The 17,594-nt window shown below is 36.8% G+C and overlaps 1 protein-coding gene across 1 annotated transcript in view; it reads left to right on the forward strand.

The window, feature by feature from the left end:
* Window positions 1-17,594, forward strand: part of NUCB2 (nucleobindin 2) — a 51,944-nt gene that overhangs the window by 26,040 nt on the left and 8,310 nt on the right. Inside the window, exons 3-9 of the mRNA XM_070763896.1 lie at window positions 3,700-3,807; window positions 4,658-4,784; window positions 6,558-6,661; window positions 11,322-11,507; window positions 13,949-14,039; window positions 14,414-14,472; window positions 15,697-15,789. Coding sequence (XP_070619997.1) covers window positions 3,700-3,807; window positions 4,658-4,784; window positions 6,558-6,661; window positions 11,322-11,507; window positions 13,949-14,039; window positions 14,414-14,472; window positions 15,697-15,789 — 768 coding nt within the window. The remainder of the gene's footprint in view (window positions 1-3,699; window positions 3,808-4,657; window positions 4,785-6,557; window positions 6,662-11,321; window positions 11,508-13,948; window positions 14,040-14,413; window positions 14,473-15,696; window positions 15,790-17,594) is intronic.

Consider the following 17,594-nt stretch of genomic DNA (forward strand, 5'->3'; position numbering starts at 1 on the left):
AAAAAAATGGCCCCAATTCTGGAGGCTTTCCTGAATCATGGGGAGAGCAAAAAACAGCCCAGTGGGCCTACTGGAAGTCCGGAAACTTCACTGAGACCTGTACACACGCGTGAGAGGCAGCGCGGCGGTTGTGCACAGGGGGGGGGGGGTCTGCGTGTGTGTGTGTGTGTGCACATGTATGTGGGGAGGCCATTGTATTAGTGTGGGCACATGCGCACATGCTATCGTACGTGTGTGCACCCTTTTTACACCTGAGCCAAAAAGATTTGCTATCACTATCCTAGGCCAGGGGTTGGGAAACTTAAACATTCAAAGAGCCATTTGGACCAGTTTCCCATAGAAAAAAAAACCACCAGGAGTCACAAAACCTGGAGGGCGTGGCCACCCAGTCACATGACACCCCCCCCAGCCACACCTGCCCAACCAGTCATTAGGACAGAGAACTGGGAACAACAAAACTCCTTTTTCTCTAGCCCCTTCTCTCTATGTCCCCCTCTCTCTCCACCTCTGTCTCTATATCTCTCTCCCTCTCTCCTTATCTTCCCCCTCTTTCTATATTTCTCTCCCCCTCTCTCTGCATCTCTCTATGGTTCTCTCCCCCTGTTCCCTCTCAATCTCTCACTTCTCTACATCTCTCGCGCGCTTTTTGTATCTCTATGTCTCTCTTTCTCTCTCACCCTCTCTCTGTCTGTACCTCTCTCACCCTCTCCCTCTCTATTTCTCCCTCTCTCTGTATCTGTCTCTCTCTCCCACTCTGACAGATAACATTACAAACATTGGTCTTTCTCAGGCATGTAATTCAGATATGAAATGCATCACAAAGCAATTTTGCTTATTTAGTAATATTGTAGTATATTGAAATCCGTGTTTCAATTTTGAAAATTCACTGCAGTTAATGAAACAAATATCCAAAAAATAAAGTTTTGAACCATTGTTTTAAATGGTGTTTAAAATAAATACATGATTAAGATGCATCTTTCTCTCTTCTCTGAGCAATCCATGGTGCTCTCCGAAGTTTGTTTTCTTGCAGACCTTTAATTATCCAACTAGATAACAGCGTCAGCGCAATCTCATTTTAATTAGGCCAGATGTGATTTGGCCTTGAAGGCTATCTGATCTCAGTCACTAGACTGTCAGCTGAGGTGACTCTGCAAAATTCAATTTGCAAGCCAAATTGTGGGCATTTCATTATGCTCCTTACTGTTACAAAACACCCATGTCCCTTAGCGGCCCAGTTCTAGGCAGGTTGCTCTCACTCTATGAGTCTCCCCTCCCAGTATAGATTTAAAATGGAGCCTTGCCTTGTTTCTGACAAATGTTGATGGATTGGGCTCAGATGTAGCATAAAGCTATCAGGACGAGAGCTAATCAGAGAAATGTCAGAATGAAGCAAAATCCTGTTTCCTGACAGAAAACCTCCTGATCTCTAGCAAGTGCCATTTTTGAACAAGCATAAAATCTTCCAAATGAATTAGAAAATATCTGACTGCAGACAGATGCAAAGGATCAGAACCACCAGCAATTCCCAAAGTTCCTCCCTCCCTCCCTCCCTCCCTCCCTCCCTCCCTCCCTCCCTCCCTCCCTCCCTCCTCTTTTCAACTGATTGGGACAACCATAACCTGGATGACTGAAAATCTCTATAGACATTAGAGATTCCCTTTTCAACGCAATGCAGCATAGCCCCGAAACTAAAACTCTCCTGCAGCTTATTAAAAGATGAGGTTTGGACTCAGGAAATGGGAATCACTTCAATGCAAACTTCATGCACGCTCCTCACGCCACAGCCCCTTGCTTTATTTCATCTTTTCTTTCTGAGTGGCGCCTTTCCCACCGAGCAGAGCAAACGCTGAGCAGGGAACGAGCCTCCAAGTTCTGAGCTATGTTTGAACTACGCTTCCCAGCATGCAAAGCAGCACTCCTGCACTTTTTGCTCCTGCGAGCATTACGAGCAGAGGAGGGAATGTTAGCAGCAGAAACCCACAGTTGTAAATGCAAGTGAGTTGCCAAATGCCCTAATTTTGAACATGTGACTGCAATGGCCATAACGTTGAGGACTGGTTTGAACTAACACTTGTTCAGTGTGGTCCTAACTTTGAATGGTCTTTGGATGTTAAGTGATGAACATTTGTAAATGCTAGAATTTGAGCTTTTCCCATCTTAAGGGGTAGAAGGAATACTTTTCAAGGAGCCTAGATAGGGAAATTAAATGGTGGGGAATTGAAGTGGAAGCAAGCAGGGCAGGGGGACATACTGGGGTGAAATGCTGCTGGACCGCTCGTGCCTGTCAGTTTATTTATTTATTTTTATTTATTAATTGGATTTGTATGCCACTCCTTTCCGAGGACTCGGGGCGGCTCACAACATATTTAAGTTGTGAGAGAGCCAGTCGCAAAGGGAGTGTGAGGCTCCGCCCGCCTGCCTAGATGCTGCCATTTGGGTTCTTTTACTCTCTGCGCATGCACAGAACGCTTTGTGTATGCACAGAGGGTAAAAGAACCCAAATGGCAGCGTCTGGGCAGGTGGGCGGAGCCTCATGCCCCCTTCGCGACCAGTTCTCCGATGACTGACAGACATGAGCGAACTGGGAGCATTTCACTCCTGGGGTAGACCCTCAAATGTTGAAAGCCTCTCTCCAGGCCTGGCTGGGGAGGAGGCGGAGGGACGAAGGTGGAAGTTCATGGAGGGCAGGAGAAGTATGAAGTCCTTATCTAATGTCCACAACTGAGACTACTAGAACTACAACTGCAAAGCAGCACAGTCACATGATATTTCACCTAATGATTGTTTCACTTAGCGACAGAAACCCTGATTCCAATTAGGAATGTAGAACAAGGGCTATCTGTAGTTTATGGTGGAGCTTGATAGGTTGTAGTCTTTTTTTGATTGAAGCCACAGGATCCTTGATTTTGGTCAAATTCCTCCCATGTGACTTCTGGTCCTGAAACTTTTACAGAGAGATTAGCTTAGTCTAGGGGGGGGGGGATACAAAGTTTGGTTTAAATTTACAGACCTCTCTGCAAAGTGGAAGAGACTGTAATTATTTTCCTAAATAAAGTTGGCCTGATTAGGACAACAACAGCAATTAGTATTATTGTTATTGTTGTTGTTGTTGTTGTTGTTGTTGTTATTATTATTATTATTATTATTATTATTATTATTATTATTATTATTTAGATTTAAATGCCGCCCTCCTCCAAAGACTCGGGGTGGCATACAAAGCAGGCCTTTGCTTTCTGTTGGCAGAAACATTTTAAGAAAGAGTTAAACCATTGAATAGGACTTGCCAGACGTGACTTGCTTCTAAATGAAAGCAGGCTTTAAAAGATTCAAAGCAATCTGGCAATCTAATGTTGGAACTGCAAGACCAGTTCCTCAAACCTAGAAACGTCAGCATTAGCTTGGGAAAGTCTCCCTTATAATTTCAGAGAGAAAAGAGAAAAAATATTTTCTTCTTTCCAGGTTCCAGTGAAATCCAAAACTTGACGTTTCATATTGAACTGAACTCGTAGGATGTGTATCTGGGTTTAAAATTAATTCTTGCTGTGTGAATTTGCTACACCTTCTGAATTACAAACTGTTATAATTGGTTGTTGGAAAATCAGCATCTGTAGATGACATATTTTTTAATAGATAAAGAAATATTTTTCATCCCTGTCTCTACTTTATTAAGCTAATGGTAATTATGTGTATATCTTAAAGGACACTGGATTGTATTATGATGCCTATCTCAGGCAAGTGATAGACGTTTTGGAGACAGACACACATTTCAGAGAAAAACTCCAATCAGCAAACATAGATGAAATAAAGGTAAGTATAATAACTAGCAAATCTTAATAAAATGAAAATAATGAGATCTGTGGGTTTACCTTCTCTGTCTTTACTGAGGGAGAATGTAAGCACTTGCTATAAGCATGTCTCTGAAACAATACTAAATATGTAGCTTCTTTTAGAAAAACAACCCTAAAAACCAAAACCTAGAATTCTCTTTTTACTAATAGAAAATTAAAATGAAATTGTTTTGGATCCTGTATTAATTTGTGATATCAGTACATCTTGTGGAATATTTGTCTTGAAATCTTCCTAAGTATTGCAATTCCGGACAATGTCTACATTACCTAACTTGCGCTGATACAAATAGCAATTGGGTTCTTACATGGCAAAGTCAAAATGCAGTCTATGGATTTGATTAAATATATTATGTGAATCCAGCAATTCTTACCCGCAAAGTACGATTTATGACTTAGTATTATGTATAAGCACAAGTTATTTCCCAATCCATAGCTTAAATTTATTTATTTATTTATTGATTGATTGGTTCATTATTTATTTATTTATTTATTTATTCATTCATTCATTCATTCATTCATTCATTCGATTTTTATGCCGACCTTCTCCTTAGACTCAGGGCGGCTTACAACATGTTAGCAATAGCACTTTTTAACAGAGCCAGCATATTGCCCCCACAATCCGGGTTCTCATTTTACCCACCTCGGAAGGATGGAAGGCTGAGTCAACCTTGAGCCGGTGATGAGATTTGAACTGCTTACCTACAGATCTACAGTCAGCTTCAGTGGCCTGCAGTACAGCATGGTAACTAATAAAATTACACTCTAGAAAAATAATGACTTTTATGTCAATGCTTTTTTACTGTTGACAGAGTGGAAAGTTAAGCAAAGAGCTAGACTTAGTTGGCCATAAGGTGAGAACAAAACTGGATGAATTGAAAAGGCAGGAAGTTGCAAGATTAAGAATGTTAATCAAAGCCAAAATTGATGCATATCAAGGTAAGCAGACAAATGGGAAATGGATGAATTGGCAATAATGTTTTAATTTTCTCCTTTGTTTACAGCTGTGTTTGAATCATAAAAATGTGTTCCTGTGTTTTTTTATCTCATTACTTATTCTTGTTCTAACTCAGAAATTAGGGGTGAGAATGACAAGCTCATTCTGAAGAAACAACATCTGCAAAATGAATTGCTTAAAATTGAAACAGTTTAAATACACAGTTCCCAATGTGGCATTGTCATGTATCTTTGTGTTGTTTTTTAAATAAGACATTCAAGTAAATCTCTGTATAGGAGGAATGCAGTATTTCAGATAATAATCCATATGTTCAAATCATGAAAATTCATCATATGTATTGACAACTTTAATTGTGGAACAGTTCTAATCTTCTCTGCAGCAGATGGTAGAAATTAAGTGACCTTGGCTGATTTCAAAAAATTAAACAGAATCAAACCTAGAATAGGGAGTTTGAAGACCAAAGTGGCAAACCCCTCCCATATTGACATCAGAAAAACATGTCAACACTAGAAGCCAAGTTGGAGAGTTAGAGTTTACACAATTACCCATTTTACAATTATTTTCCCTTCTCTTATTTTGACTAAATCTATTCCATTCCAAAATGCATCACTACACTACAGGTCACTTCTCAAATATTATGAAAATGAAGTGGGTTATATGAAGAAAGCACTTCATACCCAACTAATATTGCCTTAATGGAGTTCTGAAAATTCTATATCAATGTTTAAATTTAATTGATACCCAAATAGGATATAATAAACAACATTACCAATAAAATATTGTTACTTTAAAATCTATTTTCTTCATCTTATGCAGAAGTTCCCAAAAGACATTATTCTTTGGAGAGAGCTAGGATTATAATTTCCTGATTTGGAAATGGTTGGTGCGCCTTAGTAAGAATTATTTGGTGTATTTAAAAAAATATATGGGAAAACAACTTGATAATTGAATAATTAAACTTGTAGCTGCAAACCTACATCTTGCTTGGATTACATAGCATATCAACCAGTATCAAAAGTAGAGACATTCTTCTCTAAAAATGTTGTCATACTTTAAGAGAGGGGTCCCCAAACTTGGCAACTTTAAGACATGCGGATTAAACTCCCAAAAGTTTGAAAAGCTTTGTTTTAAGAACACTTTAGACCTTTCTTCTTCTTTTTACTTTAAACAACCAATCCCTGTCCTTTGCAACCTCAATTTATTCATTATCTCAAGCTTCCAATGGCAGTCCAGTTATACAGGGTTTTTCTATCTCTTATTGATAGCTTTTCCTGACTGGCGTATATTCTTATTCTCTGTACACCTTGTCCCTATGGTTAAGGTCAAGAAGATTTTTGTAATCTCCACATAAGCAGGCGTTAAGCCACCTGAGAAATTGTCTTCAGATTACAGGGGTTTGGCCTGTCCCGATCAGGCCTGTTATCCTCACATGCCATGGAGGAAACCATCTTATCACCAGGACTGAAAACAATTCAAGATCTGGGCTAGTCAGTTTTTATATCTAGACTCTGTGTTTATTAAGCATCCTGGTAACAACAATATCAACAACAACACCCTGTTGAGACATATCTTTCATATCACCTGGGCATTTTTCATCTAATTTAAAACTTCGTTAATGCCATAGGTTATGAATACCTTCGTAAAATATAAATTGGCTTTTAAGATTTGCTCTTGAATTCTATCCAGTGCATGTGGTATTGCATCTATCAATGTAGTCACCATGGTTCTGTTTTTTTTGTGGGGGTTGCTTTTAGATTCTGGCATAGACCATCAAGCTCTTCTCAAACAGTTTGAGCATCTGAACCATCACAACCCTCACACATTTGAAGTTAAAGATTTGGACATGCTAATCAAAACTGTAAGTGTCCAGCAAATATTTTCTCAAATGCTTGTTTGCTCTCTCTCTTTTTTAAAAATTTCCTATACAAGTCTGAAATTTTGTCTCTTAATTTGTCAGTTATAAATATCTTTCATAATTATCTCAGGAATCTTAACTTGGAACACCATTTGGATCCATAATAAATGTTATATTTGGCAAGATTTGTACTCTTAACAACTGCCCTTTGCTCATCAGCTTGTGTTCCTTGTAGTGAGGGCATCCTGGAATGAATTGTTGTCAAGCCAATATAAGCAGCTTTATATTTTTACTAAGTCTTTAAACTGAGCCAATTTAATCCCTTCTCACATTTTGTTATACTTGGAAGTAACTTTATATTAGCCAACCAATATTGTTGTATCGGATTAATAGTCTGTTTCATTAGTATTCAAATCAGTTTAAATGTACTCAGTTTTCCGTATAATAGTATAGTTTATTTTGCAATGTTAGAAATCTCATTTGCAACTTAAAAACCATTCATTGGTGTCAGGAAAAGCTTCTTCAATGCAGCCAGATCCTAAATAGCTTTAACATTTAATTAAGTATATACACTGCTCAAAAAAATAAAGGGAACACTCAAATAACACTTCCTAGATCTGAATGAATGAAATGTTCTCATTGAATACTTTGTTCTGTACAAAGTTGAATGTGCTGACAACAAAAGAAAATTGATTGTCACTCAGTGTTGCTTCCTAAGTGGACAGTTTGATTTCACAGAAGTTTGATTTACTTGGAGTTATATTCTGTTGTTTAAATGTTCCCTTTATTTTTTTTGAGCAGTATATTTGTTTAACACAGTGGTTCTCAACCTTTTTAATGCCTTAATACAGTTTTTTATGTTGTGGTGATCCCCAGCCATAGGTCTAGCACCAATTCTCCCAACAGAGCTTTAAGCTGATTGGCAGGAAGGTCAGAGGGACACCCCCACTGTAAACGCCTGATTGGTCGGATTGTAAAAATATGTTCCAAGGAGCCAGAATAGAAGCTTTAGTTCCTAACACCATGGGAAATCTTTACCCATGGTCTTAGGTGAGCCTTGTGAAAGCCCAAAAGGGTCCTGTCCCCAGGTTGAGAACCACTACTCCACAGATAAATGAGCAATTACATTTTTTTTATTAAATTATTTAAATTTTTATTATAATACAAACAAACAAACAACAAAACAAGGCATATAAACATACCTATATACATACAGATTGAATTTACTTAATGTTTAATACTTTACCATTCTGTTTCTGTTAGTTCATTTCCTTCCCTTAAATATTAGTTCAATTTTTTATTTTTTTTTCTATCCAATTATATAGTTTCCCCCAAACTGTATAGTAGTCCTTATTTTGTTTATTCTGTAATTCATATGTTAATTTACTTAATTTAGCATAGTCTAACATTTTCCTAATCACCATCTCTTCATTTGGTATATTTTTTCTTGTTTCCAAGTTTGTGCGAACACTTGCTGACGTTAGTATGTGAGTTATTAAATAGTAATCTTCTTTGCTATGCTGTCCTCTGATTATTCCCAACAGATACATTTCTGGTTTCGTTTCTAATGAACACTTACATTTATTAATTAACTAACTTATTAATTAAAACTTAACTAAAACTAAAAAGATCTCTTTCTCTCTCTCGGGCTTCCATCAGGGAAATGAATTGCAGATATAAAAAGTATAACTGAAATAAATGAATGTGTAAAGATAATATGTAGAGCCAATTTGGAGTAATGGCTAAGGCATCAGACTAGAAATCAGGACACTGTAAGTTCTATACCTGCCTTGGGCATCTTGGCCCAGTCACCTCTCAGGCCCAGGAAGGAGGCAATGACAAACCACTTCTGAAAAACCTTCCCAAGAAAACTTTCCTAGTTAATCTTTGAGTATCAGGAAATGCTGAACAGAAAAATAAAAAATAAAGAGAGGGCGAACTTCTATGAAGGAAGCTGTGCTGCTAGTCCCTGCTGCAGAAGAGAAGGAGGAAGATAATGTCTATCTCTTCCCAGCTGAGCAGCAAGAAAACAACCCTTTTTGTCCACACCTCTGGAGCAGGTGTGAAATTCAACAGGTTCTGGAGAAACGGTAGCAGAAATTTTGAGTAGTTTGGAGAACTGGCAAATACCACCTCTGACTGGCCCCATAGTCGGGTGGGAATGGAGGTTTTGCAATATCCTTCCCCCAGGAGTAGGGAGTGAATAAGGATTTTGTAGTATCCTTCCCCTGCCATGCCCACCAAGCCATGCCCACAGAACCGGTAGGGGAAATTTTTAAATGGTGGAGGATGGGAGGATTGATGCAAGGAATATAAATCCTTCCATCTTCCACCATTCAGTCAGAACTGACGAAGCTTCTTGAGTGAGAAGCAAAACATCTTCAAGGAAAAACATAGTCCAGTTGACCTTTGCAAAAACACATTTGGGACTTCCATTCATGATCCTATATTGTACACTGTTCTGGTTTCTGGTAGAACTTTAGCAATTACAAATAACTCTTACTAAACGCAGCATTTCATAAACAAAGAAACTCCATTTTATTCTCTTCTCTTGCGTATCCAAATACATTTCATGCTAGCACATTTCTCTCAGCCCGTTATCTTTCTTAATTGCATTCCTCGCATTCCTTCTAGACTTCTCCAGTTAACAAGATTTATGTCCTCCCCGCATGATTCTAAAACAGCAGAACTGACTGTTAATCAACACAGAATACTTTTGCTTACTTGGGAGCGGAACGTAAACCTTCCATGTTTCTCTTTTGCAACGTTGAAACTCCACCCTTCTTCCCCACTGACCCCCTGACGTACCAAATACATCACTACAGTATTTAACCCATTCCTCCCCTTAATATCTTCTTCCCAACACCTGTTCTTTACATTTTTGGACCCTTCTGAATTTAGGATTTACCCATCGAATGTTTGATTCTTCCTCACTAGATCCTGCACTCGTAGCCCCATCCTGTGGCTGGCCTCCCACCTGTTCTACTACCTGTAACCCCGGGCCTCCCACTAATTCATAAACACTATCTGTATCAGAGTCCTCAATTTTTTCATCCTCCTCCACCTGACCAGGAGTATGTACAACATACACCTTCAAAAGAATGGTTGAGAGGCACAGATTGCACGCATATTTATGTGATATTAGATCTCCCCCTCACCATTATTACTTTATAAGTAATATAAAGCGGTGAGCATATTTAATATTTCTTCTTCTGCCTATTTTCCCTGCAAGATGGGTTGGGCTGAGAGAGAGTGACTGGCTCAAAGTCACCAACTTGGCTTCCCATGCCTAATTTAGGACCAGAACTCAAAGTCTTCTAGTTTTGAGAGTAACAACTTCAACACTACCTAAACTGGATCATTTTTTTTTTTTTAAATGATCCAAATCAAAATGTACAGACTCCTTTGAGTCAAAATCTATACTTCGAGTGATGTGCTGGTAGCTGTATTTTAAAAACTGGACGAAAATCTAAAACTAATTAATTAAATATCTAATGCATCTATGCCTATATCCAATAATATTCCCTTTCTTATACCAGAATAGTTAACAAATTTGTGGTAATCTTTGCAGTTTTGGGGGGTTGCTTTCAAAGCATGATGAATCCAAATGGTCCCTCTCTACTTTTAAGATTATTTGTCTATTTTATTTTTATTGCTTTAAAAAATATTTATCTTTTACAATTTAATGTCGCAAGCTACCCAGAATTGCTTTCAAGTAAGATGGGCATCAGAAAAATATAATCAATAAAATAAATGTCCAAGGGCCAGTCAATTTAGATTTGACAGTAACTGTTAACAAACATACTTCAAAATAAGTCAATTTTGTTATTCCTATATTCTAGAGATGGCTGGCAGAAGCATTTTTAAAAAATGAGCTTTTAGCACCCCCTAGTGTCAGTAACATTTACTATGTGATAATCGTTGGTAAGAGAATTCCTGTAACACTATACAGTAGTACCTTTTTCATAAGTGAAGCAAGGATATAAGGAAATAGTGCTCTTTGTTTTCTCTTAAAATATTAAATGAATTACATAAGACACTGAAGAATATTAAAGAAAATGCTCATTAAAGAATCTAATTAAAAGCATTAGATGAGTAAAAGAATTAGAATTGGTTGATTGAATTCTGGAGCCCTTGTTGTTCTCCGGGCTAAAGGTATTTGCTTGCAGAAGTGTCATTACACAATTACATAACCTCATCAATCACTTAGTGAAACTGCAATTTTGCCTATGATCTTCCTTCAACTTTGTTTGCTTTAGAGATCTGTGAAGATTGTAAATGTAAGGATTGGTTATTAATTTACTTTTTCATCACAGTTGTGTTTCTGAATGATTGTTAAACAAGGCAGTCACTAAATGAAGACTACCTGTAATTTTAGATAGTGTGGCTAAAAATTCCTTTTTACTTCACATTTACTCTAAGTCTAGATGCAGTGAAGATATTTAGTATAAAACAGTCATTCTAAGTTTCTTCATATCTTCATTTTTTGTTAAGCCAAAGAAGATGGTTGTGGCATGCATTGTTCAGGAATTATTTATGAATATATCCCGAGGAAAACTAAAAGATGGGCTGGTCAACAGGAGTTTCTTAATGCTCAATGTTTATCCTCACTCTACGGGGAAAAACATATTTTGTTTTAATTTTTAACTCTTCTTATTTGCAGGCTACACGTGACTTAGAAAATTATGACAAAGCCCATCACGAGGAGTTTAAGAAGTATGAGATGATGAAAGAACATGAAAGGAGGGAATATTTAAAAACACTGGATGAAGAAAAGAGGCACCAAGAAGAAGTTAAATACGAGGAAATGAAAAAAAAGCACAGTGATCACCCCAAAGTTAATCATCCCGTAAGTCCACTGCTTTTATCCACGCTGAATTGGTGGGTATATTTTTTATTTATTTTGTTTATCAAACTTATATGGCCACTCATCTGACACAAAGTCCCTCTGAGTATGTAGAACAGAGGTCACCAATCTGTGGGCCGTAGGCTAATAACTACCCTGCCTCGGTGCATGCACACAGCCCCACTCGCACGAGTATCATTGTGGACACTTGTGGCCCCACTCACACAAACCTTGTCATGAGCATGTGCAGCCCCATCAGAGGCACTTTAGGCCCCACTTGTGCAGGGCCGCAAACATCAAGGTATTTGCCTGCCCACACACATATGCTTGACCCCTGCTCCAAACCACCTATCCAGAAAGGTTGGGGAAATCTGGTATAGAATAACAATTAAAATATTATACAAAATATTATATATTTCATATATTTACATATTATATAGTTATATATATTGCAAACAAATTAAATTTTTTTAAAAAGGTGATGAAAGGGAAACACATCAAATAAAATCTCTAATATGGCTATACCACAGGATAATGAACCTCATCAGAATTTTATCCATTTCTATGCTGCCCTGAGGCAGCATAGAAATCAAATCCATACAAATCCAATTAATAAATAAGATAGATAGATAGATAGATAGATAGATAGATAGATAGATAGATAGATAGGTTTGTTTGTTTATTAGATTTGTATGCCGCCCCTCTCCGAAGACTCGGGGCGGCTAACAACAATATAAAAAGACAATGTAAACAAATCTAATATTAAAAACAATCTAAAAAACCCCAATTTAAAAAACCACTCATACATACAAGCATACCATGTATAAATTCTATAAGCCTAAGGGGAAGAGAAATTTCAATTCCCCCATGCCTGATGACAGAGGTGGGTTTTAAGGAGCTTGCGAAAGGCAAGGAGGGTGGGGGCAACTCTGATATCTGGGGGGAGCTGGTTCCATAGGGTTGGGGCCGCCACAGAGAAAGCTCTTCTCCTGGGTCCCGCCGAATGACATTGCTTAGTCGACAGACAGACAGACAGACAGACAGACAAACAGATAGATAGTTGATATATATACATATACATACATACATACATACATACATACATACATACATACATACATACATACATATATATATATATATATATATGTCATGTGTTTTTTTGCTGAATTTGAAAATTAAGGGAGACTAGGATAGATCTGTTTCGGCCTTATTTTGGCCTCATCAGCTAGCCATACCCACTGGGACTTGAACCTGCAACCTTTGCCTTGTAAGGCAGAGAATTATCCTCTAGGCTACAGTATCCAATCCCTTCAGCTCTGCACCAGGGAAGGGTTACATATTTTTGTGTTGAATCACCCTGGTGTATTGAAGGAACATCACAGCTCCTTACTTGCCTCTCAGCCCAACCCAGGGCCATTTCCAAGGCAGTTAATTTTATTGATAGCCGACAATTCTATCTGTATGTGTCACATGTTTTTTTTTGCTGAATTTGAAAATTAAGGGAGACTAGGATAGATCTATTTCGGCCTTATTTTGGCCTCATCAGCTAGCCATACCCACTGGGACTTGAACCTGCAACCTTTGCCTTGTAAGGCAGAGAATTATCCTCTAGGCTACAGTATCCAATCCCTTCAGCTCTGCACCAGGGAAGGGTTACATATTTTTGTGTCGAATCACCCTGGTGTATTGAAGGAACATCACAGCTCCTTATTTATATATATATATATATATACATGTAGATAGATAGATAGATAGATAGATAGATAGATAGATAGATAGATAGATAGATAGATAGATAGATGTTGATAGAGAACTCTTGCTGAAAAAGTCAAGATTACAAGGGTCAGTTAAATGGATACTAAATCTTTTATTTATTCCTTCATTTATTTCAATATCATGACAGGGTTTATCACACTAAAATATTATAGTTTTTGAGCTTGATTTTTGGTCACTGATCTCATTAAGCTTTTAGACTATAAACAAATATAAATGCCATTTCCTATGCTTCCCATGCAATGATTTCTTAATTAAATAGGATACCCTTTAAAATAATAGAAAGATTCTGGGCTTTTTCAGAAGATAATTTTACATTTTCCACTTTTTTGTGGAGACTAGAGTGTGACTACATTCTACCCATCGCTTTGACACAGTCATGTCAATCAGTCATCTCACATGGGCATTGTGACGGATTGAAATTGTTTTTAGAGTGAATATAAAAAAGATTTTATGTCAGTCTAATTTTATATAAGTGTATGCTAAAAAGGCAGAGAAATAATGGTGTCACAATCTTTGCAAGGTACAAGTCAGACAAAAATGGTTTTTTGAAGGGGAAAATTAACTAGATTTTTTAAGTCCTTTGAGTAACCTACTGTGATTTTAACTCTATGTTAAAAGCTTCTGTGAAATCATTTGTACAACTGGTGTCCATTATCATATTTCAGGGAAGTAAAGACCAATTGAAAGAGGTATGGGAGGAAGCAGATGGCTTAGACCCCAATGATTTTGATCCAAAGACTTTCTTCAAGTTGCATGGTAAGATTTAAAGTTAAAAAATCATTAAAACAGAATTATCACTTGATATTGACAATGCTGTTGCACTTTTCAAGGTTAATAAATATATTTTAGCATGTGCTTTTCCAGAAAACCTCTATAGATGCATGCTTTTTTTCATATATAATACAACAGTATATATAATACAACAGTATACTCTATGTGTTTGTGCGTGTGTGTGTGTGTGTGTGCATGCACACTGTTGGGTTTCCATTCAATTTTTCTAATCCAGTAGTTTATCATATGATTTGAGGTAACATCTACAAGTATTAAAGTGGGAATGATTATGGTCTAGAATTATGGATGGGTGTGATAGTGCCTCTAATTATATATTTATATGTTGTTTTTTTAAACAGATGTCAATGCTGATGGTTTTCTGGATGAACAGGAATTAGAAGCTCTATTTACTAAGGAGGTAAATATGTGTAACTAGATTATTTCAGAATCATGAGGTTTCATTTGGCTCAGTGCATGAGCAAGTAATGACTATTGAATGGGAATGTTAGAATGGAAATTGAATTTCCACAGCTTAATTAAATATATCATACTCATACTCAAACTCTAATGAACTTGTACAAAACACAATAGTGCTACTATTCCTGTAGGTATTCTTTGGGGCAATTGCAGCAATTAAAAAATGGATTACATTAGCAAATATAGTAAATGTCAGGAAAATATTTAACATAAGTGGTCATCAGCATCTACTGTTTCTGATACTAACTGAATAATAAAAAAGAGCTTATAAATTCATATCATATGCTAGTACTTAATATCATTAGAATGATATATCCTAATTTAAGCAGGATCTCCCATTATTTTGGACTTCATCTTTTATAAACTATGAACAATTTTCTTAAACATTGCTTAGCAACTAATATGAAGTACATTCAAATATCTGGCACTCATTAAGATGAGACTAGAAGTATCATATGTCAATGTCCTATAACTAGGCATATATATTCAAAGATAACTGATACATTTTTGCATGGATAGGTTAATTCCTCACTTTCTTAATGAATTAATAACCTTGAACATTGAAGTTTCAGTCTCTCTGTCAATACTAAAAACCCCAAAATAAATTCCCTTTAACTGAAGTGCAAAAACTTTTGAATCAAGGTACCTCAATAATGGGCTAAATTATAGAATGTGTCCAAAATCCAGGAGCCATGACTCCTGTGGAACTGAAATTTGGCAAATTTTATGAATGCTTTATGATAAAATAGTTTATGACATAATACAAAATGTTGTAAAACATTTTAGGTGCTGAAGTTTGACTGTGCTATACAGTTTAACATAGGCCATATTTAAGGCAGATAACTTCTGAATATCTCCCAAGGGAAGATAATCTAAAACTGATTGTTGGTTATAAGTATATGCTATTAGATATGTAGAAAGAAAACATTTATCTCATAAATATCTTTTTTTGTCGATCTTCATATTTTGTTGCTTTTGGTGTTTATGATACTGTGGCTATTTTAACTTTTGCTACTTCATATACTTTGTTAAATTGCTGAGAGTTCTCTGTTTGCAGTGAGATTTAAGTTTAATAAATAGATAGCATTAAAGTAACATATTTTCATAACCAAATAATAAAATTTGGATGGCCTGTTCAAAGCAAATTTCTTAATCTTAATCTTAGCTAGAGAAAGTCTATGACCCCAAAAATGAAGAGGATGATATGATTGAAATGGAAGAAGAGAGGCTACGAATGAGAGAACATGTCATGAATGAGGTAAGGTTTCAGGGAATACATTTTACAAATAACTATTAGCAAACCTCTGCTGTTTTAACTAAATGTTAAATAGTGGGCATATTTCTCAAACTAGAGCATATTTCTGAAAATGCCTATTTAGAGCTTTCTTGACCTCACCCCAATATAGTGTAAGTTTATTATTACATGTCTAGTCATCCTTATATGGATAGCTTTATTTACAGTTTGCTGTTGAATGATAACTACTTAAATAGTGCAACAAGTAATTTTTCATGAAGAGATTGCCTTGGGGTGGGAATGCTTGTATGAACCCAACCTTATTTTTAATCAATAAGAATGTTATTCCGGATAGTGTTTACAACTTTACAGATTTTTACAGTAAGCATATTTAATGCTATACAATTATTAAAACTTCTACCTTTCCTTCAACCTGTAGAATGACCAATTTATTGTCATTGCAAAAACCAGCTTCTGAATGAATGATACTTCTATCAAGTTCACCATTATCATGCAAATTTGATATTTCCAATCTGGTTATGTTTGGCCACATAATGAGAAAATATTAAATTCTCACAAGCCATTGATACTTGAGTGACATGGAATTTTAAATGTTACAGATAAACTGTACATATCTCATCAGGATAGAAATATTTTCAGCACCCAGTGAGATGAGATTAATTTGTGTTTTGCTCCTTAGGCATGTATCAATTATTCCTATCTCTATTCCCGTTATGTTTTATGCGGAGCAAATGATCCTAATTTATTTTATTGTGTACCAAAATATGGATTTTCTTGAACAGGGTAGCACTGGCCAGGAATTTCTATCATGATTTTTCCGCAACCTCATTTCCATTTTATTTATTTATTTATTTAGTTATTTATTTTTATTTATTTTATTTATTTATTAGATTTGTATGCCGCCCCTCTCTGTAGACTCGGGGCAGCTCACAACACAATAAAACAGTTCATAACAAATCTAATAATTTTAAATTTAAAATATTTTAAAAACCCCATTATTAATCAGACCATACATAAATTGTATAGGCCCGGGGGAGATATTTCAATTCCCCCATGCCTGACGACAAAGGTGGGTTTTGAGGAGTTTATGAAAGGCAAGGAGGGTGGGGGCAGTTCTAATCTCTGGGGGGAGCTGGTTCCAGAGAGTTGGGGCCGCCACAGAGAAGGCTCTTCCTCTGGGGCCCGCCAAATGACATTGTTTAGTTGACGGGACCTGGAGAAGGCCCACTCTGTGGGACCTATTCGGTGCTGGGATTCGTGCGGCAGAAGGCGGTCTTGGAGATATTCTGGTCCGATGCCATGAAGGGCTTTATAGGTCATAACCAACACTTTGAATTGTCACTGGAAATTTATCGGCAACCAATGCAGACTGCGGAGTGTTGGTGTAACATGGGCATACCTTGGGAAGCCCATGACTGCTCTCGCAGCTGCATTCTGCACGATCTGAAGTTTCCGAACTTCACGATCTGAAGTTTTGTTTTAAGAATTGCAAATAAATTATATAGTCTAAACTGTGTATATTTACAGTATGTCACAGAACTGACGTAAATAACACATAGCCATTAATGTCTAAACTGCTGGCAACAAAAGTGAGTATGGCCCTAAGTGATAATGTCCAAATGGGGCCTAAATATTTTGTGTGGCCACCATTATCTTCCAGCCCTACTGTATAGAGTTCATCAAAGCTTCAGAGGTTGCCACTGGAATCTTTTTCTTCTCCTCCAGGACGAATCACGGAGGTGGTTTATGTTTATGTTTATGTTTATTATTAGATTTATATGCCGCCCCTCTCCATAGACTCGGGGCAG

This window comes from Erythrolamprus reginae, chromosome 1, assembly GCF_031021105.1.
Source record: "Erythrolamprus reginae isolate rEryReg1 chromosome 1, rEryReg1.hap1, whole genome shotgun sequence".
NCBI classification, from domain to species: Eukaryota; Metazoa; Chordata; class Lepidosauria; order Squamata; family Dipsadidae; genus Erythrolamprus; species Erythrolamprus reginae.